The 23,815-nt window shown below is 45.1% G+C and overlaps 1 protein-coding gene across 1 annotated transcript in view; it reads left to right on the plus strand.

The window, feature by feature from the left end:
- The first annotated feature begins 15,265 nt into the window (after nucleotides 1-15,265).
- Vwc2 (von Willebrand factor C domain containing 2) overlaps nucleotides 15,266-23,815 on the plus strand; it is a 132,070-nt gene continuing 123,520 nt past the window's right edge. The window contains exon 1 of the mRNA XM_051165102.1: nucleotides 15,266-15,990. Coding sequence (XP_051021059.1) covers nucleotides 15,298-15,990 — 693 coding nt within the window. The 5' untranslated portion in view covers nucleotides 15,266-15,297. The remainder of the gene's footprint in view (nucleotides 15,991-23,815) is intronic.

Raw genomic sequence — 23,815 nt, forward strand, 5'->3', positions numbered from 1 at the left:
AAGAAAAAGAGGAGAAAGGAAAAGTCAAAGAGAATGAATGAAAAGATTAAAAGGTAGCAGAAGAAGGGAGAATAGAGGGGAGAGGAGGTGAAGGAAGAAGAGAATGAGGAGGGAAAGACTGAGCACAGGTGATCCAGCATCTGAAGAGATGAATTCCAAACTCTGTGAATCTGGAAGTCCCCACACAACATTATCAGGAGTTGGTTTGTCTTCAAGTTTGAATTTTCTCCAGTGCTGTCTCCATTTCAGGTAGAATATACAATAAATATATGGTGCCTCTAGCAGACATACTCTTAAATTTAACAGGTTCCGTAGGACTAGGGGGAGGAAAAAAACAATACATCTTTAGATGGCTCAAAGAAGTCCCAGGCCTGGCTCTCCCTGTCTCAGTGTCATCCTTGCACCATCCACCATTACCTATGGATGAAGACTGTAGTGGATGTACACGTATTTTTGTTTTGATTCCAAATGCGGGATGGGGAACAGACTTGTGAGAGAACAGGTGATGTTATCCACTAGAAGGTGAACCACCTTGAGCAGGGGCTTGGTTTTTGCCAGCTGAAACACATCTTAGTACAGAATTTGAGAATTGCCCCAAACAGGAGGCAGGGGCTTTTTGGGTCTCGTTATTATTTGTCTGTTCATTGCTCCACTTCGAGACGCTCCTAGAGAGAACTGCGCCAGAGAATGCTTCAGGGCTCCAGTTCCGGCTGCTGTTCCAGGTTCCAGCAGCAACTTTGGTTGAATTGCTGGTCTGCTGAAATCCTGCCAACTACGCCAGGGGAGCCACTCCCAGGAACTGAGTCCAAAAAGGTCTACTTCTTCTGTTCCCATTAACCTCTTTTCTCTCCTATCCAGGGTAGGTGGGTTGGAAGGGAGGTGTAAGAATTAAAGAAAGTCAAATAAAGTAGGTTTGGAAAAGGTTGAAGCCTACAGAAGATGCTGGTCAGATGTGGTGTCTTGTTCTAGGCAGCTGTTCTGCCTGAGAAACTAGTAGGTTAAGAGCCAATAGACTTCCATTCTCTGGCGGAAAATTAGGTTAGTGTTTGTTATCAGAAAGAGATGGGTACTGAGTGGCAAACATTTAAGTATCCTTTTATATCACCATGTAGCTGTCAACATCTGTCTCTCCACACAACCTCCAATAAAGTTAAGTATGGGCATAAGTAGAATTCTAATGGACAAACTGTAACATTGTCTTTGAGAAACAAGGAAGAAATAGTCAGATGCAATTATATTAGTTATAGAATATAGGTTGCTATAGAAGTACTTGCAAAATATTACTTAAAGGATACTAGAGAGTCTGGTTTCTGGTCCAGCATGTAAGAGATCAGAAGTCTTCTCTCTTAAAGTGAAAATCTCAGGCAACTGAAACAAATGCTATTTAGATTTTTTTCAGGGAATTAAGTTCACAAGAAGACCTCAGCTCTCCTGATAAAATAGATAAGTGAATATGCAGAATTAGAATTTATTGGAGCAGAAATCTGCCTTCCAACTTCCAATGGAACTGGCCTAGGTAGAAAAGCCAGAAGGGTAATTGTCATTGCTGGAGGGGTGTGTGGGCAAGTCAGGCATCAGAAACTCCAGCTGGACCCTGGCACACAAGAGTCTCCAGACTTTCATGAATTTTATATTCTAAAGTGGTGCTTAGTTTGTGCTTCCAGCAAAGGGGAAGAAAAGGGGCATATTTTGAAGTATACCAGAGCATTCCCTTTTGTTTTTAGCAGGGCCCACCCTTAAGAGATGCTATTTAACTGCAGCTTAGCAGCTGCAGTGTTTTCAGAAATAACTGTTTGGAGTTAAAAATATTCAGATGCAGCCTCATGATATGAAGACAGAGGAAGCATCTGAGCCAAACAGGAGAAGATGCATACTTTTCACGACTTAAAACAATGATGGTTAACATGGAAAGGATAATGCAGGATAAAGAAAATAACACATGGGAAACATAGGCAAAGAAGTGGGAATCCATAAAGGGAGAGAAGAAGAAGAAGAAGAAGAAGAAGAAGAAGAAGAAGAAGAAGAAGAAGAAGAAGAAGAAGAAGAAGAAAGGAAGGAAGAAAGAGAAATGCTAAAAAATCAAAAAACACTAACAGGAACAAAGAACAAAGAAGGCCATTGGTTAGCTCCTTGGCAGGTGTGAGAGAAAAGGACACCTCTGAGAATGTCTTGACAGGACTCCCTGCAACAACAACAAAATGGGGGAGGGGTGGTAAAGAGCATGAAAACTGTTCAAGAAAATTGAGCCAGTTATTTGACAGGAATAAAAACTATGAAAGTTATAAACTTTGAGAATTTAAGAAAGAGAGGGGGGGAAAAAAGAGAAGGGAAAAAGGAAGTGATAGCTACATGGTTTGAAGCTGATGACTAAGAATTTTCCCCCCAGACATTCAAAGGTGTCACTCAAACCACTAAAATGGTGAGAGTAGGGATATGCACATTTCACAAGTATTTAAAGAAATCGAGTAAACAAAACTGAAATACAATAGAGAGCTTCTTTGAGATGCTGAGAGATAAGTAAACTTCTGTGTGTATCCTTTAACTCCTTGGCTTTAGAGGAATAATTCAAGATCAGATTGCAGAATCAGGCAGGGTTTCTTGTCTAAAATTATTGAAGCAGTTTACTAACCAGTTTTCAACAATGTATACTTTTCCTAACTAAATATATAGAAAGTAATAGCATAACTAAAAAGAAAGAAAGGCAAACAAATACAGGGAGGGCATTAAATATTTCAATTTTAAAACAAGCCTCTGTTTTCAACTTATGCTTTCTTTTTTATACCTACAATTTTTAATTATTTGTTACATATACATTTATATTATTACACATATATAAACTACATATAGTGAGAAGAACCACAAAACAACCTTGGTAGTGCTGTGTGACCATCACAACTGTCCATTCACAGAGCCCAAACACAAGTTCAGCACCATTGAACAGTACTTTGCTGGGCTTCTCTTGCCCGCTAGAAATATTGTTATGCTGTTTCTTTCTATGACCTGCTCTAGGCACTTCACGTAAGTTAAATAATTTATTTTTCCATTTGTGACTACTCTGTTTTATATAACATAATGTTTTTAAATTGACCCTTATTGTATGTTTACCAACATCTCATTTTATTTTAAAGCACTTCGTAAACTATTCATCCATTCATGGCATGAAAGTTGTTTCTACCTTTTGGTTGGCATGCATAATGCTGTTATGGATAATGGAGTACTCACTTAGGTTGTGTTCTTGAGCTCGATTACTTTGGCTCTTCATGTACCCAGAAATGGAATAGTGTGATCCCATGATAATTCCATGTCACTTACCTGTTTCTTAAAGGGTTGCACCATTTTAGACTCCCATCAACAATGTATGTCTTCCAATTTCATTTTAAGTCTACAAAATGTGGCATTTTATGCTTTCGATGACAGCCATCCTGATGGGTATGAAGTGGTAGCTCATGATATTTTCATCTGTATTTTCCTTTACATGCACATCTATATCTATATATGTATGTTATATATATATATATATATATATATATATATATATATATATATATATATATATATATATGGGAGAGAGAGGGAGAGGAACATTGAAGTTCTTTGCCCAAGTACAGTTCTGATTTGAGTTGCTGGTTACACTGTTGAATTCTAGGGTTCTTTATTTACTTTGTATACTGTTCTTTATTGGTTGTATTGTTAGCAAACATATTTTCTTAGTCATTCCTTTGATAATGTCCTTTCATAAATGTATCTTGATGTAGTAAAAAAAATTATCCCCAAATTATAGTCAGGCAACAAACCAATGATTCACAAATCTCAGAGAACCCAAAAATGGATAAATTCAAGCGGGCAAGGGAATGGTACCAAGGAGAAAAAGTAAGCCAAGCAGTGTGGAAATATGAGGATCAGGAGTTCAAGGTCAGTCTTAACTGCATAGATCCTGAGACACAAGCCCGACATCCAGGACACCCCATAACAAGAGAAGGCACAGGAGAGGAAGAAGGAGAAGGAAGAGGAGGAGAAGGAAAGGACACAGAAGAAAGAAAACAAAAAGGTGGGGGGAATACAAATTCCACAAAATGCCAAAAATAGAAAAAAAAATAACTTTTTCCATGGAAGAGCAAGCAGAAAAGTTCATGCGACAGACTGGAAGTCATGCAAGAAGGGCGATGGGAAACACAGCTGTGTGTCTTGTGAGCAATGCTTTGGTCCACGTTGGCTCCTGTGTACCACAGTCCACCTGGCGGGAGGCTATAACTGAGCTGAAATAATCCAGTTGTCTGGTGAACACTCAGCTGGTGAAGAGTCAAGATAAGTGGGAACTAGAAGAGAAGAATTCCCCCAGGGATGCTCACTGCACAGAGCAAACCAGAAGGTTCTGCAGGCTTCAACTACTAAGGAGGCTTGCCAAAGCAGATGCCAATGCTACATAGGCCAGCCTCAAGCCTGTGATCTTCTTGGCTCTGTCAAAGTTAAAGTAAGTTGAGGTTAAACCTGATTGAAGATATAAAAATATATTCAATAGAGATAATAAAACATGTACATAGTCCTGGTCAGGTCTGCAGTAGTGAACAGTGATGGCCCAAGCCTAAATGCTAATTGAAAGATATGTTGAAAAAAATAAATAAAAGTCTCTGGGCAATTTGATGGGTTCCATCTTTAGCTGGGCTAACTCAAATCAGTACCAACTTCAAAGGATCGATAGCACCATGGAAGGGTCTACTGGCTACTTTCCCTTTTTTTTAGAGTCCATGCTCTAAGCATTTACTACTGGTCATTTTCTGCATAGCCCACACCTTCTGCTTTTGCCTCATACTTATGACTTTTTATGATATTGTTGCTTCTGTTGTCCTTTGTGTCCCAGATACCTGAAGTTTTTTATATTTGGTTTTATATTGAGGTGGTTTGGGGCAAAGACCCAACTCTGTGTGCTGGCTGGGCACCAGTTTCTTGTCCAGCAAGTATTCACTGTCCCAGCCAACATCTGCGGCCTTGTATCTGAGCACTGGGCAGGATCAGAGCAGTAGGCACTTAAGTTGTCACTCACAAATGGAATACCTTCTACCTTTGGAATCCACCATTGCTCAAGAAGCTTGTGATACCCAGAAGGTGCCAGAATGCCACAAATGATTTTTAAAGCTCCAAGCCTTACTGTGGATTGCTTTGGAGTCCAATTGGCTCAGGGTCAAAGAGACAAGCCATACCAGGGAGACAGTTGCCTGATTCTACCAAGAACCCACATACCACTGAATCGGCATCGTCTTCCTGGAAATACCTTCCCACTCTTATCCTGCTCTCCAAAAACTCTGCTCATTTGTGGGATTTACAGACAAGGTGTGGGCAACACTGCATCTTCTGTGATATCACGGTCAGAGTTGATACCTTGCTCTTTGGAAGACCAGGAGCCAAGATGCCTTTAGAACATAGATCTTGTGTCTGAAAAAAACGTTGAGGCACCTGGAAGGCTTTTACCTCTATTTAATATACAAAAGCCCTTTTCTAGGAGAGTGTCATACCTGCCAGGGCAGTCCCAAGAATTCAGAACAATCGGCTCACATCACTTCCAGACCAATAAACTCTAATTATTATCTTTCATAATAATTATTTTTGAGACCATGTCTACCCATAAACATCGATGCCTGTGATGCTTCTCACACATTGGTTTAATTTATAATATATGAAAACGACTCCCTGGAAACCCAGGAAGCTTTTGCGACTGATTTCTTAAAAAACCTGAGTCATCCATTCGATTATCTGAACAGATGCTGCTGACTTGTGGCATCACAGCAAAAGTGATGAGTCCCCGAGGTGTGTTGTAATCAGGCAGCCTGGGCAGCAGGTCAGCTCAGGGAACAGTAACTCTCCACCCTGGGCATGTATCAAAAGGGGAAACAGTAACAGAGCCTGCTCTGGAGCAGAACTTTAATTAGTGGCTCCCTTTACTGCCAGGCCTGCTCTGTGAACATCCATTAAAAAGCCATCTGAACGTGGATGGTGGCTTCTCTCACTCGTTAGCTTTGGTGAATGGTCAACCTTCATCCTAAGCACAAAACTTGTGCTTACCCTAATTTCAGGTAAAAGTGGCTTTTGTCCACCCAATCCCCCACCCCCCTCCCCACCTACCTACCCCCCACCAATCCCTCTGGATTTGGAAGAGGAGCGTTTGACATTACTTCCGTCTCTGGCTCATGTCCAGAGTTCAAGTTAAATGTGCCTTCGTTAGAGTTGTGAACTGGATGAAGGCAGTTCTTATTTATGTAGGCCTAGGCCTTAGGCAATCAGTCGGCAGGACACAAGCAGGGGTGGGCAGCCTTCTACATCTCCCAGAGGCCTTCCCACTCCTTGGAAGCCTTTTTGTACTTTGTCAGCCACAAGCACAGGCATGCTGGCAGCCCATCATGCTTCAGCTCTGCCACTTCTGGGCCACCTGCCCTCTGTGTGCCCAGCTTCTTCCTCACCAGGAAAATTCATAAGGTGTGTGTGTTCATTCCACGTAGCTGCTGGGCCAGACCCCCATAAGAACATTTCTGTTCCATGGCCAGTTTTAGTCACCCTAACTTCACTACGTATTTTATTTCATATCACCTGTTTTCTTTGCTCTTGGTCCAAAAATACCCGATGCCCTCGGTTCCAGCAAATGATTTTTGTTGTGTTGGATTTTTCTCAGCCTCCTCATCGCTCTTCACTTGAGAGTGGGTTGCTGACATCTATCCCAACCCAAAGCACCTTACCTTGCTTTTCCTGCCAAGAATTTTTAGCTCCTTATCTTCAGGATCCATGTCTTCCAGATCTTATTTGCCATCAAAGTATCCTCCCTCATCCATGCCTCTATTAGTTCGATTTCCCATTAACTGGCCAACAAGCATGGAATCAAGTTATTAGTGGACAATGGTGTAGGACATATAGGCAGTAAACAGATGAAGAAGTGTCAGGGACTGACCTGGAGGGTAACACAACCTTTCCTAGATTCTTTTTCATTGTTGTTGTTGTTGTTGTTGTTGTTGTTGTTGTTGTTACTTTGTATACAACATTTTTTTATTTTAATTTTATTAATGTATCCAGATTACATCTCAAATTGTTATCCCATCACTTGTATCCTCCCGTGCCTCCCTCCCTCCCACTTTCACCCTATTCCCCTCCCCTAGGTCTAAGACTGAGGGAGACCTCCTCCCCGACTATATGTTCATAGGCTATCAAGTCTCATCTTGGTAGCCTGCTTATTCTTTCTTTGAGTGCCAGCAGGCCTCCCCACCAAGGGGAGGTGGTCAAATACGGAGCACCAGAGTTCATGTCAGCATCAGTCCCTGCTCTCCACATAACTGTGAAGAATGTCCTGACTATTGCATAGATCAGAGTAGGGATTCGATGCTTACTACTTGTATTGTCCTTGGTTAGTGCAATAGTTTAAGCAGACCCCCCCCCCCCCGTGTGCTGATGCACCAATCACGATGTTCCTCTTATAGGTTTCTAGGACCCTCTGGGTCCTTCTTTTTCCTCATCTCCTATATTTCTCTTACCTAGAGTCCCAATAGGATGTCCTCACACCTATCCCAATCTTCTGGTAAGTGAAGACTTTCGTGGGACATGTCTTTTGGGCTAGTGCCCAATTATAAGTGAGTATATACCATGTGGGTCTTTCTGATTCTGGGTTAACTCACTCAGTATGATCATTTCTAGTCCCATCTATTCATCCACAAATTTCAGGATTTTGGCTATTAAAAACGAGGAAATTCAGTCTTAGATTCTTGTGTCACCATTGTGCCTCTGCCCTTATGGGTGTGTAGCCTGGGTGACGAACCTGTGTAGTGTTAGCTGAAAAGAGAGCCCACCTAATTGAATTTCTGTGAGAAGCCAGGAATGATTTCCCCCTCTCCAATGGCAACTGGGCTAAAGTGAAACTCTGTCCCTCACCTACCACCCCCACCCCACCCCCACCCTACCCATTCCCTTTTCTGCCACTTCCCCACTTACTTTCCTCCCTCCCCAAGGGGTCTTGTTAGGACCCTCAGCAATAAGGATAGAAAGACGAATGACATGCAGCTCAGCCTTTTAGTAAGATGTCACTTCCTAGGCAAGTACTATCACCCCAGAGCTATGAAAAAGTTGGATGTTATAAGGCTGTAATAGAAACGTAAAACATGCCTGGATGGAAAAGCAGACGGCAAGATTAATTTTGCCTACGGGGACAGGAAAGGTGACCCAGCTTTCAAGGCAAAGTTGAACCCTGCTTTGAACCCACATGCACTGCTGTTGCTCAGGGCTACCCTGAAGCGGATCACACACTCTCGGCCTGGCCACTAAATATAACTGTAGTGCAGTGGACTCATTTACTCCCGAATAAAGGGGCAAAAAAAAAGGAAAGAAGGAAAGAATAAACTGGGTTAAAATGCTACACAGGGGCAGCAATGTAGTGCTCTGTTCCCCCAAACAGAGAAGTCCCTAACCATTTGCAGATTCTTTTTTCCCTTTAGAGACATCTGAACCCCTTGGGACACTGAATCATCACCCTATGTTGTAAAGCTGGACTTGGTGAGGTTGAATGAGAAACATGTCACCTTCAGCGCCTGACAAAGATAATCCTGCTGTTGTCCATCACTCTCTAGCCTAAAAGACAAGGTAGAGAGGACAGGAAGAGGGAAGAGGAAGGAAAGTGGAAAGGAAGAAAGGAAAGGCGGGACGCAGGGAGAAAAACTGGCCACAGGAATTTACTGCATCGGCCATAGGTGAATGACAAACTCCTTCTATGGTGGCAAACTCCTCTTTAGTTAGTTGCTGCGTATAGGAGGTTACTGTTATAGGGAGGGTGGTAGTGCTGTGGCAGATCTGACCATGCTGTTTTGGAGAGGGCTTTAAAAGGACTTTGGGACTTGTGGCTGGAAAAACCATTGGGTGCTCAGAGACTAATGGGCTGCTCTTCTTAAGCTTAGACGATAAGAATGCTGAGAGAAATACAAATGAGAAAAGCCTCACTTGTGGAGTTTTAGAGGGAAGGTTAAAGACTATATCCAGATCCTTTCACTATTTTGTTTTAAGAATCTGTGTTTCTGGTCTGCTGGAGCTGAAGAAAGGGACAGGATTAACAAGAGACCAGCACCACTGAAGTGAAACCTTTGCTTTACTGGAACAGTTGCTGTAGTGGATGTACCCATGTTTTTGTTTTGATCCCAAGTGTGGGATGGGGAACAGACTTGTGAAAGAACAGGTGATGTTTATCCACTAGAAGATGAACCACCTCGTGCAGGGCCTTGGGTTTTGCCAGCTGAAACACATCTTAGTACAGACTCTGAGAGAGCCTAAAACAGGAGGGGGAGGGTGGTTTGGGTCTTGGTACTGTTTGGCTGTTCATTGCTCCACTTCTAGATGCTCCTAGAAAGAGCCACTCCAGAGAATGCTTCAGGGCTCCGGGTTCTGGTTGCTGTTCCAGTTTCCAGCAGCAACTTTGGTTGAATTGCTGGTCTGCTGAAATCCTGCTGACTATGCCAGGGGAATCACTCCCAGGAACTGAGTCCAAAAAGGTCTGCTCCTTCTGTTCCCATTAACACCCCCCTTTTTTTTTTTCCTATCTAGAGTAGGCAAGTTAGAAGGGAGGTATAAACATTAAAGAAATTCAAATAAAGTAGGTTTGGAAAAGGTCGAAGCCTATAAGTTGGTGCTGGTCAGCTGAAGCTAAGAAATGACACATTAGCATCACGGAGACCAAAGCTTCTGGGAAGCCTGCAGTCAAGACAGGAAAGTTTTGGTCCAGAGGCAGCCAAGACTGCCCCTCATGCTTGCAGCTGACCTTGGTCATATAAGAGTCTCCCGGGCAGCGCTGATTTTGAGGAATAAAGGGTTAAACCATTGGTGGCTGTTGCAGCTTCAGGCGCAGCAGCCAAAGCTCCAGAATTGAAGAAGTTACAGAGAGAAGCTGAAGCTTGGCACTAAGTGGCATGGTCACAGTCCCCAAAGAAAGCTCAGGACAGGATGGTAGTGAAGGAACAGCCCACTTGTAGTGGAGACCTTTGCCATTTTAGAGTTGCCATTACCCTGGGACAAGCACTAAGTGCAGCCGCAGATGTGGAATGGAGCCTAAATGAGCCTGGAAGACAAGCTCTGCGTGCTTGCTATGAATGACGGCCTTTGGAGGAACTCAGAAAATTGTGAACGAGTCCCAGAAGTCGGACACTGAGCTTTATTTACACTGTTGGGCTTTAGTTTTGTTTTGTTCATATTGTGACTGTGGCCTGGTTCTTCCCTCTTGGAATAAGAAGACATTTGCCTTAGATAGGAGCCCACAGTTAAGAGACCTTGAACTTGTAAAGAAATTTTGGAGCTTTATAGACTGGATTTCTAGACAGAATGAATTTTAAGAGGCCAGTTTCTTTAAAGAGACTGAAGTTGGTTTGTTTGTTTTTAAGATTTATTTATTATATATACAGTAATCTGCCTGTATGTAGCACCTGCAGGCCAGAAGAGGACACCAGATTTCATTTTAGATATTTGTGAGCCATCATGTGGTTGCTGGCAATTGAACTCAGGACCTTTGGAAGAACAGCCAGCGTTCTTAACATCTGAGCCATCTCTCCAGCCCAAGAGACTGAAGTTTTAAAGTATTTGAATTTTAAAGTGCAGAATTTTCAGTTACTTATGTTTTATGTTGAATATTAATTTTTTAATTTTTCAAGACAAGAGTTTTTCTGTGTAGCTCTAGCCAATTTGGAACTTTCTCTCTGTGTCTCTGTGTCTCTGTGTCTCTGTGTCTGTCTGTCTGTCTGTCTGTCTATCTCTCTCTCTCTCTCTCTCTCTCTCTCTCTCTCTCTCTCTCTCTCTCTCTCTGTTTATCTCTCTCTCTGTCTCTCTTGCTCTGTAGACCAGGCTGGCCTCTAACTCAGATATTGGTCTGCCTCTGCCTCCCAAGTACTGTGACGTGTGCACTACCACCACCTGGCACAATATTAATATTAACATCCCATCATGGGGACAAATGAGAAAGAAAAAGTTCTAGTTCAAAAGTGGTGTGTGTGTGTGTGTGTGTGTGTGTGTGTGTGTGTGTGTTAAATGGTCAAGAAGTCAATTGTCCTGATTGGTTTTTATTTCAACTTGATCCAAGCTTGAGTTATCTGAGAGAAAGAAATTTCAAGTGAGAAAATGCCTCCTTAAGATCAGCCTGTAGCTGAAACACGAACCAAAAACCATGCATGGACTAGACCTAGACCCCCTACATATATGTACTTGATGGACAGCTTGCTCTCTATGTGGGTCCCCCAGGAAGGCTGTATCTAACAAAGTATTTCTTGCATGCTTTTCAATGATCACTTCCTTCCGGTAGGGCTGCCTTGACAGGCCACTGTGGTAGAGGATGCACTCAGTCTTGGTGCAACTTGATGTGCTGGAATTGGGTAGGTGGGGGCCTCCTCGTGTCTGAGGGGTAAGGGTAGGGGAGATATGGGGGAAGAGAGAGGGAGGGTGGGACCAGGAGGGGGCTACAATATGAATGTAAAGTTAATTAATTAATGATTTAATTATTAATTAATTAAAACTTTAAAAAAGAAAGATCAGTCTGTAGGCAAGCCTGTGGGGGCATTTTCTTAATTAGTGATTGCTGCTGGGGAGTAGCCCATTGTGGGTGTGGCCACCTCTGGAGCAAGCCAGCCAGTGGGCGGCACTCCTCAATGGCTTCTGCACTTGCGCTTCCTCCATGTTCCTACTCTGTTTCAGTTCCTGCCCTACCTTCCTGCAACGATGAACTGTTATGTGGAAATGTGAGTGAAGTAAGCCCTTTCCTCCTTTCTTGGTGGCTTTTCATTTCAGTGTTTCATCACAGCAATAGAAATCCTAACTAAGACACTGGGCTAATCCGGACATTGCTCTTGCGCACCAAGAAAAGGGGGTTCCTCCGCGGTTGCGTTTTCCCTTCATCCAATCTGCCCTCTTGCACACTGCAGAACATCTGGTGAAATAGCCCAGTTTAGACACTTGGTGGAATAACTAGCTCTTGCTTCGCAAGCCTCTTTTCTGCAAGCTTGAAAACGCACAGTGTTATCCCTGCATTATGACCAGGAAGTTGGGACAAATCACAGTCCTTCCGGGTTCAAAGGTACTTGGGATCAAGGTGGGGCAAATAAAAAAACATATTCATTCCTTCCATTGGACCCCTGATTTTTCAGCTGTGCTTCTTCAAAGATGTTTTTACATAGTCCTAGAGAGTATATGCATGTGGGGTCCCCATCTATAACCAAATGGCGGGAGGGGGGGGGGAAGCACTTGGTAAAACAAAGCACCCGGGCTATTCCATGACTGGAGCAGTCAGCAATAACAGCCTTGATTTTGGAAGGCATTTGATGGTTTCTCTAGGTAGTGCATGGAGGGTTTCCCACATTAGAAATGATCACACCTCCAGGGCCCTTTTGATGGTGGCTTGTGGTCCTTCTCTGTGTTAGAGGCATCATACAGCCCTGGAAGGTATGGCTGGTAAGAGTGATTAAAAAGGAGCAGGGAAGCACTGTAGGTGAGGCAGCAGCCCTCAGTCCAAGATAGGTACTTCCCCCACCCCACCCCACCCCTACCCCGTATGTGGCAAGAGTGGTGGTTGGAGCAGAAACAGGAAGGATGGGATCTTGATGGGCATGAAAACTCCTAATTGTTTTGTCGGTGTGCATGGCTGTTCTAGGGTGTAGGAAAGGAAAGGTAGTCTCCCAGGGAATTTCCAAGCCCTGTTCTTTCAGATCCCCAAGTTATACTTTGGTCTAGCATCTACACAGAGGTGGAGAAAAGAGTCCCCTACCCCCACCCCCTAAGGTAGCCTAGCCCCCAACAGAGGGCTGGATCCTGTAAAGTTATGTGTTGCTGTCTCAGAATCCTTGGCGTAGAGAGTAAGGGAATAGATATCTCTTTAAACCTCCTTATTCTTTAAAAATCTTCAGAGATTAATTTGAACAGACACCACTGGCCTTTAGTCCTTCATCCAAGAAAAGATTGCGTGCTCAAGATCAAAGAGGAGATAACTGCATTCGAACAAGGCAAAGGGCTGCAGCCTCTGTGGTAGTGGAGAACCAGAGTGTGTGCTGTTTGAAGCCATCCGTGTGTCTTAGTCTTCCTAGTCTGGACCTCTGGGTTTCTGAATGTAAAACTGGAATAAACCTTCCTACTGTCTCCGCTAACACATCCTTGTGATTTCGAACTCAACAGTTTGGTTTACGTTTCCAACAGTAGCAAAAGCAATCTGTCCACCGAGAGCAAAGCCAGAGGGGGCCAATTAGGAAAGAGGATTTTAAAGAAAAGAGTAAACAGAAGGAAGAAACGCCAAGATGAAAGGTCCAGAGGGGAAGTGAGTGACAAGTCTGAGAAAAAAGTCTGAGTTTGGCTGACAGGTGGGCTGAGCGGCAGCAGCGGCAGCTCGTGCGGTGGGGGCCTCCTACCCACCTAGGGCAGAGAGGGCCACGGTGACAACGCCTCGCCTCCCGAGCGTGGGCAGCGGAGGAGGGAGCGGGGTGCTAGCCCCGCGCCAGGCAGCTGCGACAAGAGGCAAGCGGCGGCGGCGGGCGCGCGGGCTCTTAGCCAGCCTGCATCCCATTGGCCTTCGGGACTCACACCGAGCTGCTCCTCTTCTCCTGGGCGCAGCATCTGCCCACTGGTTCCCGCGGCTCGGTTTGGAGAAATTCTTTGCCTGGCTGGCAAGAAGAGTAAGACTGGGTTCCGGCAGCCCCCTAGGGCACGCTTCGTGGTGGAGACTCAGGGAACAGACCCAGGCATGAGCGGAGGAAGGCAGCGTCGGCACTGACAGGACTCGGGGCTGCCCAGGCCACCAGCAGCGAGATGAACAGACTGGGTCAAATGCCCTAGCCTGGTGCACACGCCGGGCGGAACGCATTAGTCGCACTGTGCTCTCCGCGGTCCGCCTTCGTTGGTGCCCGGCCAGTCCCAGGATGGGCACGGGAGCTCCGGGCCGTGCCCGCTAGAGCCTGGCGTTCTTCCTGCGTCCTGAGCTCATGTATGTAGGTGCCAGTCCGCTGGGGTAAGGGTGCATGTTGGTGGTCCACGCGGTGGGCACGGGGACGCCTCCGGAAACTAGTCTTATTGCCCTGCTGCTGGAGAGGACCCCTTTCTGCCTCCCAAGTTTTAAATATGGGTGATTCACCCTGAGCTGAGGTCTACTACTGTTGGCGGCGAGCCAGGGACCAGTATAATTGGAGTCCTAATAGAGGGCTGAGGCGAATGGGGAGGGCGGGTGCTTGGAAGAGTCAAACAGAGACTGTCATATGTATGCCCAGGGATGTCTGGAGCTCTAGGCTCCTTTTGGGTGCAGAAACTTTGAGATCCACAAAAAGCTGAAAGACACCCTTCAGAGAGATAATCTTGGCTCTAGTCTGTGTCCCTGCACCTCCTACCTTTCCTTTCAGTATTCCCTGGGGCATGCTGCATGTCTCCATCAGCAAGACCCCCTTCGTGTTAAAAGCTATTCCAAGGCTGGCCAGTGACAGCACTCATGTCAAGTCACCCTCCAAGTCTCCGAGTAACAAACCTGTACAGGAAGGGGGATCGCGGATAGGGAATCCCTGACCACGCTGACCAGGCAGAGGCCAGGCTAGAGAACAGGAGGGACATGTGCTCCCTAGACAGGAGGCAACTAAGAAGTTCCAAATGAGTCCTTCGGAGTGGGATCTTCGGAGTAACTGGATTTTTTTGTGAGGGGTTGGGGTCCACCCATGTGTAACCTCCCCTTGCTCCCCCTCGCCCCGGCTTCCTTTCCATGCACAACCCTCTTGGGCAGGTGAGGAAAGGTTTCTCTTTAATCTGTGCGCACATTTGTCAGTCTCTAACTCCACTGCGGAATTCTCTGTTTAGTAACCTGCTTAGGGAGGGCCAGCCCAGGTGCCAGCATTTGAGCTTTGAGTACAAGTCTTGCAACCCGCACCTGCCCGACTTGCTGCATTTTCCGGGATCCTCAACCTGCCAGTGACCACCTTCAAAACTAATCTCCACTGCAGGAGACCCCGCGGCCGGTGTTTTTCTTGGACTTCGCTTGCTATATATTCCTGTCCATGTGCTATGTCTGAGAACCCCGCTGTATACAGACACTGGGCAAGTTGCCCCCGCCCCTAGCGTCCAGCTGGTTAATGTAAAGCGATGCGGGAGCCCGGGCGGCGCCGGGCCGGGTGGGGACCACGGCGGGGCCGAGGTGCGCGCGGGCCGCGGAGCTCAGTTGTGCTGCTGTTCTTTCCGCAGGGACAGCGACTCCCGGCTAGCAGCGGCGCGCCCCCGGGCTGTGAATGCGACTCGCTCCTCGTCCGCGCTCCCCGCCCGCCCGCCGGGACGTGGTAGGGGATGCCTAGTTCCTCTGCGATGGCAGTTGGCGCGCTCTCCAGTTCCCTTTTGGTCACCTGCTGCCTGATGGTGGCTCTGTGCAGTCCGAGCATCCCGCTGGAGAAGCTGGCCCAAGCTCCAGAGCAACCCGGCCAGGAGAAGCGCGAGCACGCGTCTCGGGACAGCCCGGGGCGGGTGAGCGAGCTCGGGCGCGCCACGAGGGAAGAGGGCAGCAGTGCCCGGGACTGGAAGAGCAAGGGCAGCCGCGCGCTCTCGGGCCGGGAGGCTTGGAGCAAACAGAAACAGGCCTGGGCTGCCCAGGGCGGGAGCGCCAAGGCCGCGGACTGGCAGGTCCGGCCTCGAGGGGACACCCCGCAGGGGGAGCCCCCGGCCGCCGCCCAGGAAGCGATCAGCCTGGAACTCGTGCCCACACCAGAGCTGCCTGAGGAATATGCCTACCCTGACTACCGCGGCAAGGGCTGCGTGGACGAGAGTGGCTTCGTGTATGCGATCGGTGAGAAGTTCGCCCCAGGTCCCTCAGCCTGCCCTTGTCTGTGTACGGAGGAGGGTCCTCTTTGCGCACAGCCAGAGTGCCCGCGGCTTCACCCGCGCTGCATCCATGTAGACACCAGCCAGTGCTGTCCGCAGTGCAAGGAGAGGAAGAACTACTGCGAGTTCCGGGGCAAGACCTACCAGACTTTGGAGGAGTTCGTGGTAAGAGGCTAGCGCCTGATGGCGACTTGGCACCTTTCTGGAAAAGGGCAGAATGGCTTTGGGTCTGTGACACTCACCTTCCCTTAGAACAGAAGGCTCTCCCTGAGTCTCTGAGGTGGAGGGCGATCTGGGCACCCTTTAACATGCCCTTTTATCAGTGCTGGGGTAGTCCTTGTAAAACCAATGTGGCCAGTGGGCATCAGTTGATCTGATGTTTGCCTTAGAAGGTTTACCCTAGACTGTAGCCTTGACACTAAAGGAACAGCTGCGGGCTGTTCGCTATTCTTTCAACAGGAATTCATTGCTCCTCATTTAGAAGTGAAGTGCTCAACCTGTTTTCAAACACAGTGTAAATTACTCTGCCCCTTGGGACATAATCTTTAGCTAATGGCTAATTAGCGGAAACCATTCAGATACATAAGCCATCCCCCCCCCATATGCTGATTAAACTAACAGAAAGTGTTCTAAATTTTTTTTCCTGCTTACTAGTGGTCAAAACATGGTAGAAAGCAATATCGAGAAGCCCAGGTTAAAGTATTTTAATCTTAGAGGAATACAAGAAATTCTGTTTCTCTTGACCTTCTGTAATGGGTTCCAGGCTAAGGTTCATCACATGCAGTGATTGAGTGGGACCATGTATCAAGCTAGGAAGCAGATTATCCATCTCTGTTTTATAAAGGAGAAAAAAAACTGAGATAAAGTATATTTATGCTTTAAGCCTTACACTTTCTTGGACTATGGGCCGGGCCTCTTGTGACTTAGGCTTTCGTGGAGGCTGTGCCCTGCTGGCATGTGTTGTTGGGTATGGTGCAAGGTGGAGGAGTATCTGCTTTTGGGACCTTTGGAATGTTCTTGTGTCTGCATTTTCAAACACCCCAAGGTGGCCCTGGCCTTTGGTTTAACATTGCAAAGACATGTTTTTCCCTTCTGCCAGTAGAGAGCATCCTGAGGCAGCAAACCCCAAAGCAGACCTTGGAAGAAGGGAAGGAAGCCATTTGGAATCCCCTGTAAATGTGTGGATTTCTGGACTCTGTGTGTGAAAGACACACTAGTAATCAGAGTGCATTCCAGCATGCAGGGCATAGTAAAATGTACAGCCAAGAAGAACTGATCTACAGAAAATGTGCAAACTGTGTGACTAGCTTTGTGTCATAGTCAGGAACCCTGGGTTTCCATTTGGGCTTGCCTGCTGCTCATGTGCATGACTAAAAGAAGACATGCAAGGCCCCAATTTGGACTGGTTTTTGCTCTCTTTGAGATGAAGAATCTACTTTCCCAAAGCCTAATAGGGCTGGTATAGCTTTAGAGGTACCACATTCTTTGGCTTTAGCCCTTTGAAGAAAGGCAGCTTTGATGAATTCTTTTTGGAGGAATGGGAGGATACAAGGGATGGGATAAACATTGCGATGTAACAAAAATAAATTAAAAAAAAAAAAGAACAAAAAAGAACAAAAAAAAAAAAAAACAAACAAACTCAGGAGATAGAGTCAAGAACACTATCCTCCAAGTGCCTCCTTGTGTACTGAGGATGCTGCCAGACAGTTCTCCTGACGTTTTGGATTCCTAGAACAATTCTCTTAGGTGGTTTTGCGTTCATAAGATGATCAGCGTCTTATAAAGACAAACAGTTGTCTTTAAATTAATAACATTTGTTGCTTGTTTTTATAAAGTTCACCAGCACTGGAGAACAGCTTTGTGAGGTGAGCTGAGGAAGTATTTTACTATAAAGTAAAGAGCGAAAACACTTCCCAGCGGAGCCATAACTGAACCTGAAATCACAAATACAGGAGAGCCCAAACTTCTGGTTTCATAATTCATTGCCAAGTAGTAGGAGGGGAAAAAAAATCAACCTGTCTTTTCCTTGTGGGTGAGTTTGATTCCTGTGTGCAAAAACTAGTATTGGGTAGATAGAATGTGTTTTCTTTTTTTTTTTTTTTTTTTTTTTTTTTTTTTCTTTTCTTTTTTTATTAATTTATTCTTCTTACATCTCAATGTTTATCCCATCCCTTGTATCCTCCCATTCTTCCCCCCCCCCATTTTTCCATTATTCCCCTCCCCTATGACTGTTCCTGAGGGGGATTACCTCCCCCTATATATTCTCATAGGGTATCAAGTCTCTTCTTGGCTACCTGCTGTCCTTCCTCTGAGTGCCACCAGGTCTCCCCTTCCAGGGGACATGGTCAAATGTGAGGCACCATAGTACGTGAGAAAGTCATATCACACTCTCCACTCAACTGTGGAGAATATGATAGAATGTGTTTTCAAATTGTGGGGATACAGGAAAGATAGAGTATTCACATCTTCCTTCTTCAAATGACTTCATATTGCTCTCTTCTCTTTTTCTCTTTTTCTGTATCTCTGTCTGCCCCCCAACACTCTCACTCTCTCTCTCTCTCTCTCTCTCTCTCTCTCTCTCTCTCTCTCTCTCTCTCGTGTGTGTGTGTGTGTGTGTGTGTGTGTGTGTGTGTGTGTGTGTGTGTGTGCACGCACACGTGCGCATGCACAGAGCCAGAGGTCACTGTGTGACTTCTTCCTCAGTCAAAACCACCTTGGTTTTGAGACAGGGTCTCTCACTGAACCTGAAGCTCACTGATTTGGCTAGACTGGCTAGCCACCTCTAGAGATCCCCTGGCTTCATCCTTCCCCTCTGCTCAGAGCATAAGGGCTGCAGGGGTGTGTCACAGAACCTGGCATTTATGTGGGTGTTGAGAATCCAAAATTCTGGTCCTCGTACTTGCAAAGCAAACTGGCTGAGCTATCTGCGGCCTGACTTTTCATTCTTAACCTTCCAGCAGTCTTTACACATGCTAAGATGCCACAAGTTTGGCTATCACAAAGCTGTCACTAACTTTAACTATGTGTTTTCTCCTATAATATGTAGTTTACATGAAGGTTTTATTCTAAGATATCATGCTTGCTCCTTATGGTTGTTATCAAGTAAACTTCTAGTAGTTTATTTGTTATGGCTCATAGAAGTCATTTGTGCCTTTAGCTATTGTTTTCAACATTGTACAAGGACCCAACACTTGTATTGGGTGGGTGGTGAGGGTCCCCTGCAAAGGATCAGTATGGAAAAGTGCAGAGTAGCTTCAAGTCCTTGGAGTTTGTGGGTGGCAGCGATGAATATTTGCTTTGCAAATGTTCACATCCTTGCTTGGAGTATTCAGAGAGCGACATTATCTGCCCATCAATCTATTGTATGTCATAGTATACTTATGTTCAGCACTGTTTTCTTTAGCACAGTGGAAAGTGAGCTGGAGATAGTTAGGGGGAGGGGAACGTTCTTTCCTGAGGAGAAGCAGAGCCCTGCAAAAGGCAGCTCTCTGCTTCCTGACAGAGGAAATTGCTGCCCCTGCCTGGTGGGTATTTGAAATAAGAAGCAGAGGAAACTGGGGCTGCCAGCTGCCAGCAAATGTCTGTGATATGTGGAGCTTTTGGCTCCTGTAAGAGCCCAGCATCACTTGGTGCCTATGCTCCCCTGTCCTTAGACAGGTTCCCCACCCCTTTGCTTCAGACTCTCAATGCCTGTCTTTTCTCCCCTTTCTGGATACTTTAACCCTTATCAACATCCCCTATTATTTATGGATATATAGCAGTAGAAGATTTTACTGCTCAACAAAATATTACAAAAGTGCCAGTAGTGACAACGATGATGCCTCACTCCTCCAGGTAGCTGTAACCCCATTTATATTCCTGAATTTTGGGGAGGGGAGGGCAGGTTAGAAGTAGAATGTTTTCCACTGCCTCTTGATTGTATTTTGATCTTCAGCTCATGGCAGCAGCAGACAGGCAGACAACTCAGAACAAGCTCTTTCTGCTTTGTGCTTTCTACTAATATTAGTTGGCTAGGGTTCCCATAACAACACCACATTTTTAAAAATGGGGTCCTTGAGGTATAGATATGCATCATCTCATGATCCTGGAGACTAGAAATGTGTGGCCAAGGCACATACAGGCTTGATTCTGTCTAGGCTGTTTTCCTTGGCTTGCACAGGGCTGTGTTTTCTCTCTGTGTCTTTATTTGCTCCTTCTTCTGGATATTTGTATCCAAAGTTTCTCTTTCTTTTTTCTTTCTTCCTTGCTGGTGGTGATTGTTGTTGTTTGTAAGGGTTAAATCAGTGGCTTCCACATGATAGACAAGCACTCTAAGCTAAAGCCCCAGGCCCAGATTTCTTGCCAGGACACCAGTAGTGTTGGCGTGTCACTCCAATGATATCATTATAACTCAGTTTTGTCTCTCAAAGGCCAGGTTTCCAAATGCTATGACTTGACCATGTAAGTCAGACTACGTACAGTTCAGTTCATAGCACAGAGTTGACCTCGTGGCAATGAGACCAAGGGACAAACAAGACATGTGGTGTAGAGAAGGTCATATCAACATGATGGATGGAAAACAGCATTTATAAAGAAGGTGCAAGAGAAAATGATAATAACTCCAGGCACATTCACCATTAGCTTGGCCCATCTAATTGTGTCAGGTCCATTCTGAGTGCCACTTCTGGAGTTTTTATGTTGCTTCTGTGGCTGTGACCTCAAGTCACAGACAGCTAAAAGGTGACTCTGCTACTCTATTGAGTTTTAAACTTGTCCTATATAATGATTACCATTTAGTGAGGAAGCAGACTGGCTTTGAAATTCATCAACAAGAAATAATTTTATTTTGGTCTATGCAATGAGTTGTTCCCATGGTGGGAGGTCTGGTCCTGAAGGGTTCATGAAGGCCTAAATGGGAGTCTGCAACTACTTTCAGTATTTCATTCAAGCTGGTAAAATGCATGGGGCCCTCTGAAGTAAGGCTGCACTAGATAGCTAACACTTCATGTTTCTTTGCTTCTGATTAGATAGTATCAGCTGGAGGTGTCAGCACTGTTATCACAGCAGTCAGGAGCTGCACTGGAAATCGCTATGTCTTTAGAAAAGAAAATATGAATTATTATTAGTAAGCATGGCTTGATGGACTGTCTTGTCAATGCTTAGGAACTGTTGAGAAGGAGAGAACTGTGGAATTCCTGTAGACAAATTGGAAATTGGATGAGGAATACTTAAAGTGTTCTCTCTCTCTCTCTCTCTCTCTCCCTCTCTCTCTCTCTCTCTCTCTCTCTCTCTCTCTGACTCAGTGTCTGACTTACCATTAACTCTATCAAACACACACAAAAGAACTCATTTTGTAGATTTTCATCAATAAGAAGAATATTTTCAAGTGCAACTTGGAACCGAAACTTCTGTCTAAATGGAAGACTGTTGCAATTTGAATAAGTGCCAGTAAAACAAAATCAATCACATTTCTCAGTATAATGGTGTTTATAGTCTTTTGACTGATATTGCTTAGTCCAAAACAATGCTTATACTATCTACCATTACCCAGCAAGTAGCATTCTGTGTATGGCAGTGAGAATGGCAATTAGATCCACCTACCTGTACAAAAGGAACATCTGCACGGACTCAGGCACCTGAATGGCATTTATGCCTAATAAATAATGGGATCCAATTAGCTAAACATTTATTTATGTAAATTTATGATGTTTTGTACTCAAAATACAGTAAATTTCTTTATCTTTTAAATTATTAACTATTGAGTTGTAATGAAAAAAAAAAATAAGTAATCCACAGGAGCAAAGGGCAATGACGTAGTCAGTCAGTCATAGAACATTGGCTCTCAAGAGGTAGGCAGGACCTTGGAGAAGGCCATACCTACCTGGGGCCCAAGAGTCAAATCCAGCTGCGGGTTTCCCAATGGTTGCCTCAAATGTCATCTCTCTGACATCTGTGTGTCTTGTGCCAAAGAAGTAGAAGGTTTGTGTCAATGTTCAGCTGTCTAGTTCCTGTGGAAATGGCATGCATCTCAGATGGAAACAGTGAAGGGACAGGGTTAGGAAGCCATTTGCTCCCATGTACAGCCCCATCTCCACTTAGCAGCTGTTTCCGTAGATGCTGGTCCTGAAGTTTCACCTTAGGAAACTCAATGCCCTGTAGCTGCATGTCCTCTGAAGGGGTTCTGGCATCTTCACATCATTTGCTGTCAGGTCTCATTTTCTTCAGCTATAGGCACAGAGTTCTTAGAGTAGGGACGTGCTAATGTCTTTGTCTGCTACATCTTGCATCCTGGGACAATTTCAGAGCTGCTTTGTTTGCTGGGAGAGTAAAGTAGGCAGCATCCTGGACGTCTCTCACCATCTGAAGGAAATGAGCTTACTGAGAACAGTTTACGTTTATGAAGCTCTAGACAGACATGAGGAAAATCCTGTTCTTAACACCTATGTGCATGTTCAGACACATTCTCCTGGAAAGAGTTGAGAATTGCCTATGTCACAGTATGGCTTAGATTCCCGGAGCCTTCATCTGAAGATACCCTAATCATCAAAGTCTGATTTGTAAAGCTGAGTTTTAAGCATTTTATTCAGATTTTAAGTCTCCATGTTTTATCCATTCCAACATACAACCCACTATTGCATTTACTTCCTCAAAATATGTGGATTAACATGTGCCATGTACTGAGCTAGATCTTGCAGACAGCGTGAGAAGAAATGAGTTCCTCTAGTTGACAAGCAGGGCCACTGAGGTATGATGTATCCAGAGGGTCTTGATGGGGAGCTCTGAGTGGACAAGTGAAAGCTACTCTTGATTGCTCTTACTTGGTATTGGTAGTGATAAATTCAATTCTTGGTGATGGCATATTTTTAAATAATAGGACCCTCGAGGGCACAGGTTCTAAGGGAGAGAAAAGCTATTCAACTGTAGCCATTACAAGCTAACGTAAGGTAGACTTTCCATCCAGGCCTGTCTGCTCCTTAGCCATCCTTTGCGCTACTTTTCTGGCCACATAGCTGGAAGTCCTTCTTGCTGCTCATGTGTTCCCAGGCTGAGATCCTGCCAGCTGGATCTCTCTTCTCAATCTATTTCTGTCAGGCACTGGGGTGCGGCCAGGACATGGGCTGCCTTTCAAATCTGCAGAAAAGGATGATGTCAGACATCTGCCTGTGGCCTTGTGAGTTCTCTCAGAAGCCCTAGGGCAGTGGAAAAGCATGAAGACCAGGAAATAAAATGCTCTGTGGATGCATGCATTTCCAGTTATGACAGAATGATGCTAAACTAAACACAGGGAGACCAACAGTATAGAAGATGGCCAAAATCCCACCTTTTAGAAAATGTACAAAATCCTGGATATGATATAAGACATATCCATGTTCATCGGTATTCTAGTAGAGTAAGAAATGTATTAATGAAGTCAGAAGGTTTGGAGTCACAGTTTTGAAAATTAGAACCCATGTTTGCTTGGCCTCACTGATTGTGGACAGCGGTGAGGGAAGTACATGGTAGAGTAGAATCAGTCACATCAAAGCAGACAACAGAAAAGGGATGGAGAGCCAAGATTCCATAATCTCCTTCAAGGGCATCCTCTCTGATTATCTGTAGCTACTCTGATCTGAGTTCCCACTACCTCCCAATAGTAGCATTTTAGAACTGAGCCTTTATTGTAGAGGTTAAGAGGAGACATCAAAGGCCCAACCATAGGAGCATCTTCTGAAAAAGCATAGCTGGGATGATAAGAGAGGAAAAGACATTGATCTCAGGGAGTGGAAATCATAATCCAGGCAGCAAAGTCTGTGTTGCTATGGTTGGTCTCTAGAAGCCTCTGATGCTTTCTCTTAGTTCTTATGGGACCCGTATCATTGGTCTAGGTAGTCCATTGGATGGAATCAGATAAATATTTGCCTTGAAAAGCCAGGCTCTGTCCCTCATGGGGCCTTAGCATTGTTTTTTTAACTTTATTAATTTATTTAGATTACAACTCAATTGTTATCCTATCACTTGTATCCTCCCATTC

Source organism: Acomys russatus, chromosome 22 (genome assembly GCF_903995435.1).
Source record: "Acomys russatus chromosome 22, mAcoRus1.1, whole genome shotgun sequence".
Lineage (NCBI taxonomy): Eukaryota > Metazoa > Chordata > Mammalia > Rodentia > Muridae > Acomys > Acomys russatus.